Source organism: Diadema antillarum, unplaced genomic scaffold, assembly GCF_040938485.1.
Source record: "Diadema antillarum isolate AM-2024a unplaced genomic scaffold, OU_Dant_1.0 seq00000766_RagTag, whole genome shotgun sequence".
Classification (NCBI taxonomy): domain Eukaryota; kingdom Metazoa; phylum Echinodermata; class Echinoidea; order Diadematoida; family Diadematidae; genus Diadema; species Diadema antillarum.
In genome coordinates this window covers 962,287-976,627 of record NW_027271656.1, presented here as the reverse complement: position 1 = coordinate 976,627, position 14,341 = coordinate 962,287, and the positions used below count along the sequence as shown (strand labels likewise).

The following is a 14,341-nucleotide window of genomic DNA, read 5'->3' as shown; positions in this document are numbered from 1 at the left end:
TGCTTTCTCAAAGCGCTGTCTTGTTCTAGAATTTAAAAACTAAAAATTCAAAATTCAGCATTTAAAAAAAAAAAAAATCACAAGGATGTTGAAGGGAAACCACAATTCAACACTCGCTCGTGACAAACAGCAGCCACTCATGTGGAGGGTGGCCTCATTAACAGCTTTCTCTACTTCCACAAACACATCAGCTGTCCTGTTTAGAAAACATACAAGTCAGTGTTTTCAATCCACAGTGATCGGGCAAGTACGGTCTCACCCAGGTTTTCTTTCCGCCACCCACAAACAAGTCAGTGACGAAGCGCTGGATGGCGCTGTACGAATGCAAGGTGACTTCGTGTCCGGTGTTTAGATGTTCTCTCACTGCTCCCGTCAGTTTGTTGTCTTCTACGAATAAACTGGTTCACATTCGCAAAGTCATTAGTCAAGTGAGCAGCATCAAAACAAAAAATTGACAATATTTACGTGTTGATGCCCCTAAACCATCATACTTTCTGAATGTCGAGGGGAAAACAGCTCACAACTAACGTCACAATGCAACTGATTGACAAATTGCCCTGCATCGACATAAATAAGCACTGAATTGATCAGTTTTAGTAGTAGCCATGATAAAAAATCATGGGCGTACATACTCAAGCAGGACTCGAACCCAAGACCTCCTGATCACATATTTTATCATGGCTACTACTAAAACACTGATCAATTCAGTGCTTATTTACGTCGATGCAGGGCAATTTGTCAGTCAGTTGCAATGAAAGCATCTCAACGGAAGAATTTCACGAATATGAATATCGTCACATTGTTGGTATGTCTTTGATGCAGGATACTCGTGAAAGAAATGAATACGGATTGACTATGAAACAAGCCAGGTCTGTTGACAAACAACATTCACACATTCTAATTTATGCTTTGAGATATTAGGAAACAGAATCTAATAGTAATTCATTCCACCACTAAATGTTCCCCACTGGAATATTTATAATGTACTTGCACTCTCCAAAAAATTTCATCTTAACTTTTGCTTTATAATAACATATCTCACCAATTATTGCACACCATGACAAAATATCTCCTTCAACCTAATACCATGGATGCTGCACATGGTGCACTAACAACTACTAGTATATGATATGCAATGAAATAAAAAACATACAACATATGATAATATGTATGTATAACTTCATATACAAAGGCTTGACATTTAATAGCTATTTTCTTTGGTGGATGCCAATTGGACCACCAATTCGGCTACCAAAATCATCAAGTTTTTGGTGGCATGACAAAGAAAATTGGTGGCCCCCCCCCCCCCCCCCAGAGTAAAAAAGAACCTAAAAATCAATTCAAGAAATGAAAATCTAAATACAATCAACCATAACAGAAATATGAAAATATTAATATATAGATAAATGAATATAAAAATATATGAATATATAAATATATCAATGTATAAATATATCAACATACAAATATATAGATATATAAATACATAAATATATAAATATATAAATACATAAGTACAGATAATATAAATATTCAAGTTCGACTTACTGCACACTGTCCATGGTGATGACAGCATATGCGAAGAATACCGGATTGTACTCAATGTCTGAGCCACGCAGATTGAACAGCCCTGAAATGAGTGAATTTTTACAGTCAGCTCCTTACATTCTCAGGCGCTGCAAATGTCATGTATGTACTGGAGCATGTTGGTGCTAAAAGTGTTATGAAAATCATAGAATTCTTTTTTAGATCTCTATATCTTTTTACAATCAGCATCAAATAGCTCTTCTGTCTCTCTCCCTCTTTCCATGGCCATGGTCACACTGGCAAAACTTTCCACAGTTTTGTTTAATAGTGTGACCACAAAACTTTTTACAAACTTCTTAGAACACTTCCCACTAAAACTAGGAAAACATTATCCCAACTGTTGCAGAGTTTCACTCATTCTAGGTCAAATTACTTGCTTGTATATTGATTTATCCCATATTCAGTCATTTTTGTTGCTGTCAGAATTGCCTCTCTCTGGCTCCCATTTTCTCATCTTTTGGCACACTGTGGCTCATCATTGAGCATGCTTTGCGGGTGGCTGTTTTACATGCTAAAAAGCAGATTATCTCTGAAATGATTTTCTGAAAACTGCCCTCACCCGACCAAAGAAAGAAGACCACTATTAAACAGCTGTACCTACATTCTGAATGTAATGTAACAGACATCCATACATTGCTGCTGGACAAACATACAAGATACATGACTTGGCATTGTGCAGTCGGTCTTGAATGCATCTTACATACGAAATTATAGTAGCAGTAGCAGTACTAGAAGTGGTACAAATAGTAGCAGGATTAGTGAGGTAGCAGCAGCCATAGTAGTTATGTAGTAGTAGTAACATGTAGTAGTAGTAGTAGTAGTAGTAGTAGTAGTAGTAGTAGTAGTAGAGTTAGTAGTAGCAGTAGTAGTAGCCATAGTAGTACAAGTAATGGTGGAATTACTAGAAGAAGCAGTACTAGTAGTAGAAGTAGCAGTAGTAGAAGTATTGGTGGAATCACTATCATTATCAGTAATGGTAGTAACAGTAGTACAAAAGTAGTTGGAAGAGGTAAAGTAGTAGTTGCAGCAGCAGTAGTAGTATAGGTTGTAATAGTTACAATGTAGCAGCAGTAGAAGTAGTAGTAGCCATTGTAGTAGTTGTAGCCGTAGTAGTAGAAGTAGTAGTAGAAGTAGTAGTAGTAGTAGCAGTAGTAGAAGTAGTTGTAGCAGTAGTAGTAGAAGTTGTAGCAGTAGTAGTAGTAGTAGTAGCAGCAGCAGTAGTAGTAGTAGCAGCAGCAGTAGTAGTAGTAGTAGTAGTAGCAATACCAAGAGTACTGTAGTGGTATCATAATCTTATACATCTTCCTAATTATCGTAATCAAGTCATCATAAGATGACCTCACCCTGGTTAAACCTTTACATCAAATACTATTGTGAGCGCTAGAGGGTGGAACTCTCTGAAACTTGACTGTGATGGCAGCAGACAATAAAATACTATGTGCTTCACAGCACATATCATCACATTATACTTTTGGTGGTGATCAGTATATCCCATGAAGAGTTTTCAAAATGTTTTGAAGAAATATGACTTGGCTTTTTGTTTTGTTTTGTTTTGTTTTACTTTATTTTGATGGTAGTTTTTTGCAAAGAAAAAGGAACAAAATCATTAATCCTACAATCAAAATTGACAAACAAGCATTTTATAGACAATTCACTTCCACTGTGTATGCTATGAAACACCTTGTAGCCACTATTTCTTTATTCTGATCCAACGTTTTTGAACATTTGAAAGAGATGGAAAGAGTTTGAAAGAAAAAAAAGGCACTAACAAGGAAGTAATCTGGAATAACATGACTGCACAATGCTTCTCATTACAACATCATATAGATGTTCACTACCAATGGAAGAATGCAACACTTGTATATGCACTGACCTTTTTGCCACGGACCAAACATAAATGAAAATGTCAAATTGATTTGAAATTTGTAAATGATTATGATGAGATTTCAGAAGATACATGTACTACTTTCATCTGACTGGCGTTGGGTTTCTTTCCATGACACACATGTTGAGCTATGGAGAGCGTTAACAATCCACTGACAACTGATATCCACTTTTAGCAATGCTCTCCATTCCACAGGAATCATTTAAGATTTTGCATCCATTACAGAATAAGATACTGTATACACACCGTTGCCCACCATTTCAGGAGCGGATTCATTCATGTGGTGTTATATTTGCAAATAGCACTCAATTTGCAGAATTTACAAAAAATGAACAGAAAGATATGGTGTATACAGTACACCTGACAGAATTTGTATTCCATGTAACACTGATCCCACAACAAAGAGGCAGAACAGAGGCTACTTACAGGCAATCTCATCTAGTGCAGTGATGATCAGATTTCCCACACGGGCCTCCGCCATCTTGAGCCTCATATGGCTAACCTTTGCAGCTGAACTCTCACCTGGAGGTTAAAGGTCATATCATTGCTACCATTGGGTTGTTATTGTAGTTGACATTGTTGGGTTCTTTTTTTTTTTCTATAAATTCACGTTTGCTTCTGTTTCTGACTTTGTGATGTATTATACAGTCAACCTTGCTTAAGTCGATCTTGCGTAAGTCAAATAATGGCCTAAGTCGAAGGTTTTTTTTCAAAATCTCTTCTCTTTAAGTTCTATTGATTTTAATCTGTCATAAGTTGAATTTTCTCTACGTTAAAGCTATTTCTTCAGTTCAAATAGATTCCATTTGGGCAAGGTTGGTTGACTGCACTTCCATCTCCGTACATGTTATATGAGATACTCATTTTCAGAAGCAATAAGAAAGTTGTAGTGTACAGTCATAAGCTTTAGTGATACTGCACCGCACATTCGTGCAACTTTGACAAACAGAACGTAGGTAAACCAACAGAATGGAGAACTTTTAAAGATTTTTTTTCAGTAAAAAGTTTTAAAAGTTTTGCTTTAAAAAAAAACCTACAGGTACAGTCTGTTAAATAATTTCCTAAGAATAGATCACATTTTACTGGCATATTGGGTAAGACTAAAAGTTTTAAAAGTTTTACCTTTAAAAAAAACCCCACAGGTACAGTCTGTTAAATAACTTCCTAAGAATAGATCACATTTTATTGGCATATTATATGTGACCGTGCACCTCAAAACGAACATAAAGTCGCACACACTGATTTTGCGTGAGGACTGAAAATAAGTGAAATGGGTCAACCTAGCCGAACTTGACTTTTTCATATTTTCTGAAAGAGCGGGTCTTCTTTTACATTATGCTAAAATTTGGTTGTCATAAAACGGGCAGGAAAGTGTGTTTTTTTAGCAGTTTATCTCGAACATTTTTTGTAGAATAGTGTGATTAGGTGTGTCTTTAGAATCCCTTTTTCACTTCTGAAAAACCTTGTCCACACTCTTCACTTTCAACTCTAATAACTTTCGAAAGGATAGTGCTACTGCTTTGAAAGTTGGCATTTATTATGGACAGAATGTGTTAATGAGGCATGCTTAATTTCAGTTTAATTTGATAATCCCTTCATTGTTGTTACTCTGGTGGTTTACTGCCTGTTTTTTGTCCCATTCATCGCGCAGCCAGCACGGTTTGGTAAAGATTAAGCGCTTGAATAGACACTGTACTTCAGAGCCTCTTTTCTCAGTTCACACTTTTCCTGAGTTTGTGCTTTCTTTCCAATATTTAGATAGGTTAGGAGAGTCCATTTGATTTGAGTTATACATCATTTTAAAGCTTAAAGTCTGCTCTTTCAGAATATGGTCTTAACTAAAAATTCATGTCTGGCGACTTTTTGTTTGTTTTGAGGTGCAGGGTCACATATTGGGTAACATTAAAAGTTTTAAAAGTTTTACTTTTAAAGAAAACCTACAGGCACAGTCTGTTAAATTATTTTCTGAGAATAGATCACATTTTACTGGCATATTGGGTAGCACAAGAAAACTAGTTGACAATCAGCATGGTTCCATTCACTGCCCAAGCACTCTTTTTCAAGATATAATGGAAATTATGTCACTGAGAACCACTACAACTAGCAATCTTTAAATGCGTAGGGTAGGTGTATTTTAATATAGTGTAATGAGGTTAAATTTCCTGTGTGTGCTGGCAACATCTGTGAGGTACCACTAGCTCTGCTGGTATAGAGATACTGTGATTATGACATTAATAATCAAGAAACCATGCTGCTACTCTCAACAATTTAACATGAACCAGTGAACGTACTTGTTTTTCGACTGATTAATTGCATGCCAGTAATTATTGTTCTTTGGCACTGCTTGAATGTGGAATACACAAACAAAAGACCGAGGCTATATTGAAAAAAAAAAAATCACCACACAATTTTACATGGTCATTTGAATTTATGCTTTATGAGAGGAAGGGCTGTTGAAAGGCTGTGATTTCATATCCTTGACACATTCAGATATGCCATTACATGCAGACCAAAGTTGTAACTTCATGAAACACACAGGAAACACTACTGTAAAAGTGGAATTTTGCGGTGTTGAAATTTTCGCGCATTTCACGCAACCAGAAACTAGTGCGAATATTTTTGCTTGCCATATGTTCCTGTACTTGGCGTCTTGATTCCACGGAATTAAAAACACCTGGCCAAGCACGAAAATTAGTCATGCGAAAATATCCACTCTTACAATATGCCTTGATAATGTAACATTCTTGTCCTACTGTCCAACGGACATTAAGTGTAGGGTTCTGTACAATGTATGTTTTGACTTTACTACTTTCAATAGTTAACTTGCACATGCAGTAAACTTATCTCTTCACTTTCCATGAGACAAGCGGGTGAACTTGTCAACAATCACCATTGGCAATATGTTCTTTCAGTGTTATACTCATTATCATGATACAAAGGCCTGAATTCACGAAAGTGGTACGCTTGAAACCATGGTTTAAACCATGGACAATTTGTATGGAGTGCCAAGTGTCGCATGGCCTAATTTCATTACGAAATCAGTCATTTCGTTGACGAAATGTTCACTTCATTAACAAATGATCATTTTGTCAACGCAATGTTGTCATTTGGTCGACGAAATGACTGATTTCGTAACGAAATAGGCCATGCGACACTTGGCACTCCATACAAATTGTCCGTGGTTTAAACCATGGTTTCAATTGTACCACCTTCGTGAATTCAGGCCACTGTGGCTTTATGAGGCAACAATATGAAGCACAAATTTATATAAATATTACCAGCAGCACACAGATGATAAAACAGACAACATACAGTTTTTAGTTCATGAAAGCTTATTACGGTATAAGCTCTTTTTGCTCTGTATATTGAGTTATCATTATCCCTGATGACACAGAAGTATTATGTGGTATCAGAAATGGTGGTATCATTATTTTAGCTGTCGTGCATACATCTGTCAAGTACTGATTTTTGTTGCATCTTATTTTGTTCATGCAAGTCTACCTGCATCCCACAGTACGTGCTCATCTGACTTCATAAACTTTGACCTTATTCTGAGAGGAAAGGGGCCCCTTTATCATGAAATCTACTACTGTATAAGCCGTTATTTTCGCGAAGGTTTAATTTTCACAGATTTCACGAATCACTTTTGGACCGCGAATTTAACAACACACGAAAATATCATGACGCGCTAAGGTAATAGTGAACTTATGTTAACATTGGTGTCTATTCGCGAAAACAACATCTCGCAAAAATTTCCATGATCTCCTCATTCGCAAAAATAAAAGCTTATACAGTATTATTGCAGCTACCTGACAGCAATTTCCTTTTGAAAATTTTTGTAAAAAATGTTTTTAAAACTTGCTATATTTCATATCACAACAAATTTTGTCCTACGTTTTTTGGTATCCTACCTGCATATGAGAGTTCATGAACTTTGACCTCGTTCTTTGGGGGGTGTGGCCTCTCGTCGCCCCACACCAGGTCCACCAGGTTTGGTTGTATTGGCACCAGAGAGTGACCGGCATCATTGAGATGAGACACAAAGCTCTTCCAGGACTCTACAGGAGAATGATATATTGCATGGGGGTATAACATGGTATATTACATTGGCAATATAACAACACCTATCAATTTTGAGGTGTTTGGCTACAGTTTTTGTTCTATGTGACTGATTGATTGTTTTTGTTGTCTAACTTTGTAATTCTTCATCGCCTTTAAAGATAACACTTATTTGTAGCAGGGAACCACAAATTCCTTAAATTCATCATATTTTTTTTTTTCTTCATGATTTGTCCACAACAGGAATTCGGTACCCGGTACTTGAATAGTATAGGTCAAACATTGTGACCTCCTGTAACACCATGTCAAGGAGTACTATAAGTGGATGTAGCCTCTGATTGTTCTCTCAAGTTCTTTTTTTTTTCTTTTCTTTTTTTTTTTTTTCTTTCTTTCTTTGATCATTGAGGTTCAGTACATTTGCAATGCACGCTTCTTTTAATCCACTCACTGTATAGTATGTTGGGTGTAACAAATAGAACTCGATATGTAAAAAAAAAAAAATAATGAAGTGATATTGTTCAAAATCAATAGAATAAGTACTGTGAGGTTGAGAGGGAGGGAGAAAGAAAAATGTTAGGTTGATACTCACCCCATCTAAACAGGAAGGGATCAACACCGACCTTTGACCCTGATGGAAGCACCTAGTGGTATGACATTGAAAATAAACACTGATGACACTAACAACACTTCCTACAGATATGTTGCTTAAATCTTCTAAACAAAATTTGTTATACAAAATTCAGCAATGACAACCTCTGCCCCCATAATAAATCATCATTGCTATATCATTACAACACTGCAATAAGAAGTCAGAAGATCAGAAGAACACAGAATATTCTTGTCAATTTCATTTTTTTTAAAGCGATTTTTAGTTTAAGAATTGTGTTCAGGTCAATTAGAGGTTTGCAAAGTGAGGACATCATCACCTCACATAATTTGCATACAAGGCTTTGACAAACATTTCTGATTTCTAAAATTGTGTGAAATTTCAAAATCCCACAACTCAATATTTTAAATCCAATTTTTGAGTACCCTTGAATTTCCTTCTTCCTCTGCTTCGTTTTTGTCTTTTCGTCCTCTTCATCTCCTTCAGTGTTCTATCACTGACAAAAGTTTGTATCTTAAAGGGATAGTATAGTAACGGTTGAGGTGAGGATTCAGTTTTTAACTATCTGTGAAATACTTAGAAACCACTTTATGAAATTTTAAAGAGCATATCGTCGCTGGGGTGACAAGACCTTGTATCTGCAATTTTGGTAAAAATGGCTTTTTTTGATTAATAGTCAAGTAATGGGTTAAGTGATGTCCTGTCCAAATCCCAACTATCTTACTCCAAAAATGAAGCCACCACGGCATGCCAAAGGAAAGACTATCCCATTCGATATAGTGCTTTGACCGCCATGTTTTTTGGCTCTCCTGAACATTTGACATTTTGTAGATACGAGGTCTTGTGGCCCCAGTGACAATATACTTCTAAGAGGAATTCTAAGTTCGTATGATAAAAATCGGTTTTGAAATGGCTGCGAAAAAAAAAGTAAAACAAAGCGATCCTAATAGACGGTGGGTCCCACCTTTTATCACGATCACATTAATTTGAATATCTCAACTACTTCAAAAGCGATTTTCAGCAAATAAACTTTGAATTCCTCTAAGAATTATTCGCTCTTTCATATTTCATAAGAGATTTCTCTTTCATCCCCATCAAAACTCGTTGGAAACCTGAAGCCCCATCTCAACCGAAACTGTACCATCCCTTTAACCTGTTGAAAACTAATCGCGAGTATACTCAGGCAGGTGTCCATGGGAAATGAGTCTTGAGCAAAATCAGCCCGTCCTCAACAGGTTAAAGCATTTAAAACCACCACACAAAGATGCACCTACCTCTCCAAGCCAAGTCTCTTGTGATGGAGTATCTGGCAGTCCTAAAGGGGTACAAAAAAGAGGATACAAGAAAAGAATCCAAAAACAGAGTAAAAAGCAAGGCAAGTACTACTAACTTTTTTTTTTTTTGGTTACTTTGAAACTAATGGCTCAAATCTAAGCACAACAGATTTGTAACAAGGGTATCTCGCAAATGGACAGCAGCTGAAAAGTGAGATCACGCATTTCCAACTTTTCTGTAGTAAGGGAATATTAAGAATTAACAAAAAAATACAGATATAGCTTTTGGAAATTATACTTTTTTTGCTTTGGCATGTCATTTATGATAATCGTTCACAAAAATCCATCTGGTAGTGCCACTACATGATGAGCTATAGGCTGATTGAACTGATAAGACATGTCTGCTCTGCACTGAAACAATTGGCTAGACAAATAAAGAGCACAAGTACAAAAAGTATGACTTTTGAAGATCACAATGCTGAGAGATATGGCTCTGCAAGTAAAGTTTATTTTTTTCTGTCTGTTTGTTTGCTTTTCATCTTGTTTAATGAGTTAGCCATAAACGCTACTGAGACCTTCAACTTACAGAATTTGTACAAAATATGATTATTCAAGAGCTCTGTCAGTATGTCATCAACAGACACCTGTGTTGACAATCTATTCTCCACATGTGTACTTTGGACTCAGTGTGTAAATTGTGGGATATGACCTTTATAGATCTATGTAAAAACAGCTAAACTCATGAATGTAGATGGGCTCTATAGTCTTAGCATCAGACTTGATTTCAAACACATCTGAATAGTGAAATGTCATCTATCAAGCATGACAAGATTCTTGCTCCAGCTTTCATTGCATTAAATCAATAGCAACAGATAAATGACAGTTACTTATCACATAAGAATAATATAAAAAATTACCCATATTAACAAATATATGAAATTTGCGATTCCACCATGAATGATCAAGCAATATTAACAATATCCTACATATCGCATTACAATAACATTCATTTTACAATCAGTATTCATAATCACTTCTATATCCTCACGGAATGTGCTTTTTTGTTTTCCCTCGTATTTCTTTTTCTTTTTTTTCTTTTTTTGCCATATGACTCAACTACAAAGATATGATTTAAGAGTAGACATTTAATGATGGATGACAAGGCATTCAGATAATATGAAGTACTTCATTTGTATATCTACATAGTATGAAATGGGAGGTATTTAGTTTAATATTACACAATTTTACTATCATGCATTTTACCCATCTTCATCAGCTTCCAGTTATGATCCAACTGTTTAGCGGCTTGAAGGAAGTAGCGACCGTCTGTCCACATGGCAGCCTCATTTTCTGTCACGATAGCAGTTCCTGAACACACCAAGACAAAAATTTGAGAATTTGAGTTTCCACTTTACACCAAACAAGTTTGTATGCATGTCTGTTTTAAATAGGTATGTAGCAGGAATGCCAGTAATATCTACCTGGTCTGAATGAGGTTTTACATAGAAAATATAACTTTTATTTGTCAACTTGAGTTGATACCATGTATGAAGAAGAATAGGTGTTGTATGCTGCAAGTGCGAAACACTCCCCTCTAATTGAATTTTCCTCTTTTTTTTTTCATTCTCATATTCTTATCTAAAATTTTACTGCTTTATAAATTTGAATGCAGTGTTACACTGTTAACTTGTCTTGGCACCATAACAAGTTTTCATCTATATGATAGTACAGCCAAAAAAAAAATAGTCCTTTGAAAACATATATTTGAAACACTCTATCACTCTTGATAATGTCTGATTCTGCGCAACTCGAACACGATCTCTACTCTCCTTAAACTTTGCCACTTTTGTACATGGTTGCCAAAACTTTCTAAGTCAATTCTTGTTTGAACTTTAGTATTTTGGTGTGGAAATTTCACCTGATTTTGATCATGCTTTGTCATAACAAGTTTGATTCTCATATGGAGCTGAGATTCAAGAAGGCCCTCTAATTCTATTGTTTTCCTTTTTAATATCAATTGGTTTGTTCAGCAAACTAAGGGATTAAAGTCCTTCACATATGATTGGTAGCTTTGCGCTGAATGTGCAGAGAGTGAAAACAAGTTTACAAACTGTAACATTACCAGAAAGAAATGGCAGAATACTCACCACTTGACCCTGTGAAACCAGTAACATATGGTCGTCTGCAGTCACAGGCAGCTATGTATTCATTCTACAGGTCAAATCATTTCACATAAAGTCTCCCGTCATCCATCACTCACTGATTGGCACATTGCACATTTGAGGGGACATAATAAGACTTTGCATGCAAAGGGTTGAAATATAACACTGCGTACATGTATGAAGGTCTACATAATTGACTTAAACACAAACATGCTTACAAAATGTAATACAACAGTACCACTAGTTTAGCACATTGTATGCATTTAAGCGTGTTTTTAGAAACAGACCTTCCAATCAAGATTTTATGAGTTCTTGAGGAGGCAAGTTTTGCTCATAAAAGACATTTGTTCCATTTCACTTTCCACAGATTCTCACTTGATGCTCTAAAATAATCATGACCACCTGATCAACACCTGGTAGTGAAATTCATACAATAATCAAGAGCGATATTATGGCTGCAGCTTCTTGTTCATGAATGAATGTACCATGTAGGAATACAAAGCATGATTTCTTGAGGAGGTAGGTTGAGAGCACTCACTTCTATTTCCATCAACGTCAATATTTCAATCAAAAAGTCACGCAAAATACACAAAAATCAATGTACTGTGAAAATTTTCCACATTTACAGTACATTTATGCAGAGGGAAAACTTGGTGATGTAAAACTCTCACCTGATGAGCATCACATGATGGTATGATGTATGCCTGGATTGGACCCCCGTACTGAGAGCTCTTCATCAGGCTCCGAAGCTTGTCCAAAATTAGCGTTGTGTTCTTCGCCATCGTCACACTTTTCTCTCCGCTTCAATTCATGAGCATACACACCTTCATATGCCATAAAAAAATCAAGAAAACAAAATGATAATGATCATTTGTTATGGCAGTACAATAAATTCAAACTGCCCTTTGGCAAACTCATCTATTTTGCACAGACACCAACAAAACACACACACACAAGAACAAGAAGAAGGATGGTACAGAAGAAGTGCAACGAGAACAGAAACATTGAGGAGAAAATCTACAAGCAACAGGAGAATAATATGAAGGAAAGAAAGGAGGAAAACAAGAAACGATGATGAAAAACAATCTAAGATTAAGGACAGCTAAACTTAAAGAAAGAACAAAATGAAGAAGATGGCAGAGAGGACTTGGAATTTGGATGATAAGAAAACTGATTGGCATGGCAAATCGCTAGAGACTATCTGTGCTCATAGTTTCGCTAATGTGCACACACCACTCAGTAGCATTAGCAGTGTGAATGTGAATGATCTTCAACCATGAATGAATTCAAATTGGTTGGTAAGTTTACAAACTAATATACTGTGATAAGTGAGTAATTTAAAACTCAACATTTCATACCCACCCATCCTGCCCATCAACAACCTCTCGAGCTCTCTCGACTCTACAATGAATCTAGATCTAAATGAAGAGCAAAACAGAAAAATAAAGAAATAAAATGTAAGCCATCAGTAAGCATTACATAGCTGAAGAAGAACTACTCCTGGGCTGAGGCTCGTGACACAAATGTGTCGATAGTATTGGCCTCAACCACATCCTGGCGTAATCTGTTCCGGTCTTTGACGGTTCTTGGTAAGAAGGAGTTTTGGTGATAGAGAGTTCTGCTGGGTGGGACCAGGTATTGATGGCTGTGAGTTCTTCTTGGACGTGTAGGGAGTGGTTGAAAGTTGTTCTTTGATCATTTCGACATGTGCAAGATCATGCATTATCTTGTAATGTACAGCATTGCCAGGTGTGCAATTCGGCGACGGTCTGCAAGAGAGGGCCACTGCAGCTCCTCTAGCATTGCTGTTGCACTGGATGTATTGTGGTAGCGCTGCATTACAAAACGTGCTGCCCGTCTCTGCACGGCCTCAAGCATCCTGATCAACTGTTGGGTATATGGGTCCCAGATAGTGTAGTGTGGCCATATTCAATAATAGGACGAACGTAGGTCTTGAATGCATCTTCTTTAATCCTCCTCGATGAGATCCTGAGGTTGCGTTGGATAAAGCCAAGAGTCTTATAGCTTTAGCACAGATTGTGTGGATATGTTCTGACCAATTCAAATCTGATGTGATGGTTATTCCCGTTGTTAATGACATAATGTTATCAAGCGTGTGTCCATGGAGCTTATATTCTGTCTGCAGTGGCTTCCTTTTACAGGTAACAGACAGGGGCAACACACTTTTGAGGGTGGAATAGCATGTCCCATTTCTTTTCCCATTCGACCAGTTTATCCAAGTTCTGCTGGATGGCCTCCTGGTTGCTTGGATGGAGTAGTCAGTAGAATTAGTCTAGTAACTAAATCATACGTCGTTGTGTCATCTGCGAAAAGCCCGACACTGGAGGTGAGCAGTTCTGGTATGTCATTGATGTAGACAAGAAATAGACATGGGCCCAGCACACTTCACATCTTCACACTTAGGATTTCGTTGGGGGTAATTTAACTTGACTTGCGCATTTTCGCTTTAATTAGAAAGTGAGATGGAAGAGTCAAACGGTAACACACAAACAAGTATGTGGGACCGTTCAAATGCTCCAAACGAAACTTTAACTTTAACTTCTACTTTCAGCCTATGATCAAACTTGAGATAACAATAAAATCTTTCCGAGCGTGGGTAAAAGCTCGTAACTTACTGAGGTTTGAAAGAAATGAACTGCATTTGTTCCTGGAATCTAGTTACTGGCCTTCCCTTGTACACAGTTTTCTGCTGTTTGACGGATGGATGCGGCTATAATGTCCACAAAACAAAAGTCCACACACGTAC

General features: G+C 36.8%; 1 protein-coding gene across 1 annotated transcript in view; it reads right to left on the bottom strand.

The window, feature by feature from the left end:
- LOC139738731 (xaa-Pro aminopeptidase 1-like) overlaps nucleotides 1-14,341 on the bottom strand; it is a 39,738-nt gene extending 25,397 nt beyond the window's left edge. The window contains exons 1-10 of the mRNA XM_071649372.1: nucleotides 14,211-14,341; nucleotides 12,246-12,398; nucleotides 11,560-11,623; nucleotides 10,676-10,780; nucleotides 9,413-9,453; nucleotides 8,121-8,172; nucleotides 7,384-7,530; nucleotides 3,899-3,994; nucleotides 1,549-1,630; nucleotides 260-398 (exon numbers count right to left, since the gene is read on the bottom strand). Coding sequence (XP_071505473.1) covers nucleotides 260-398; nucleotides 1,549-1,630; nucleotides 3,899-3,994; nucleotides 7,384-7,530; nucleotides 8,121-8,172; nucleotides 9,413-9,453; nucleotides 10,676-10,780; nucleotides 11,560-11,623; nucleotides 12,246-12,356 — 837 coding nt within the window. The 5' untranslated portion in view covers nucleotides 12,357-12,398; nucleotides 14,211-14,341. The remainder of the gene's footprint in view (nucleotides 1-259; nucleotides 399-1,548; nucleotides 1,631-3,898; nucleotides 3,995-7,383; nucleotides 7,531-8,120; nucleotides 8,173-9,412; nucleotides 9,454-10,675; nucleotides 10,781-11,559; nucleotides 11,624-12,245; nucleotides 12,399-14,210) is intronic.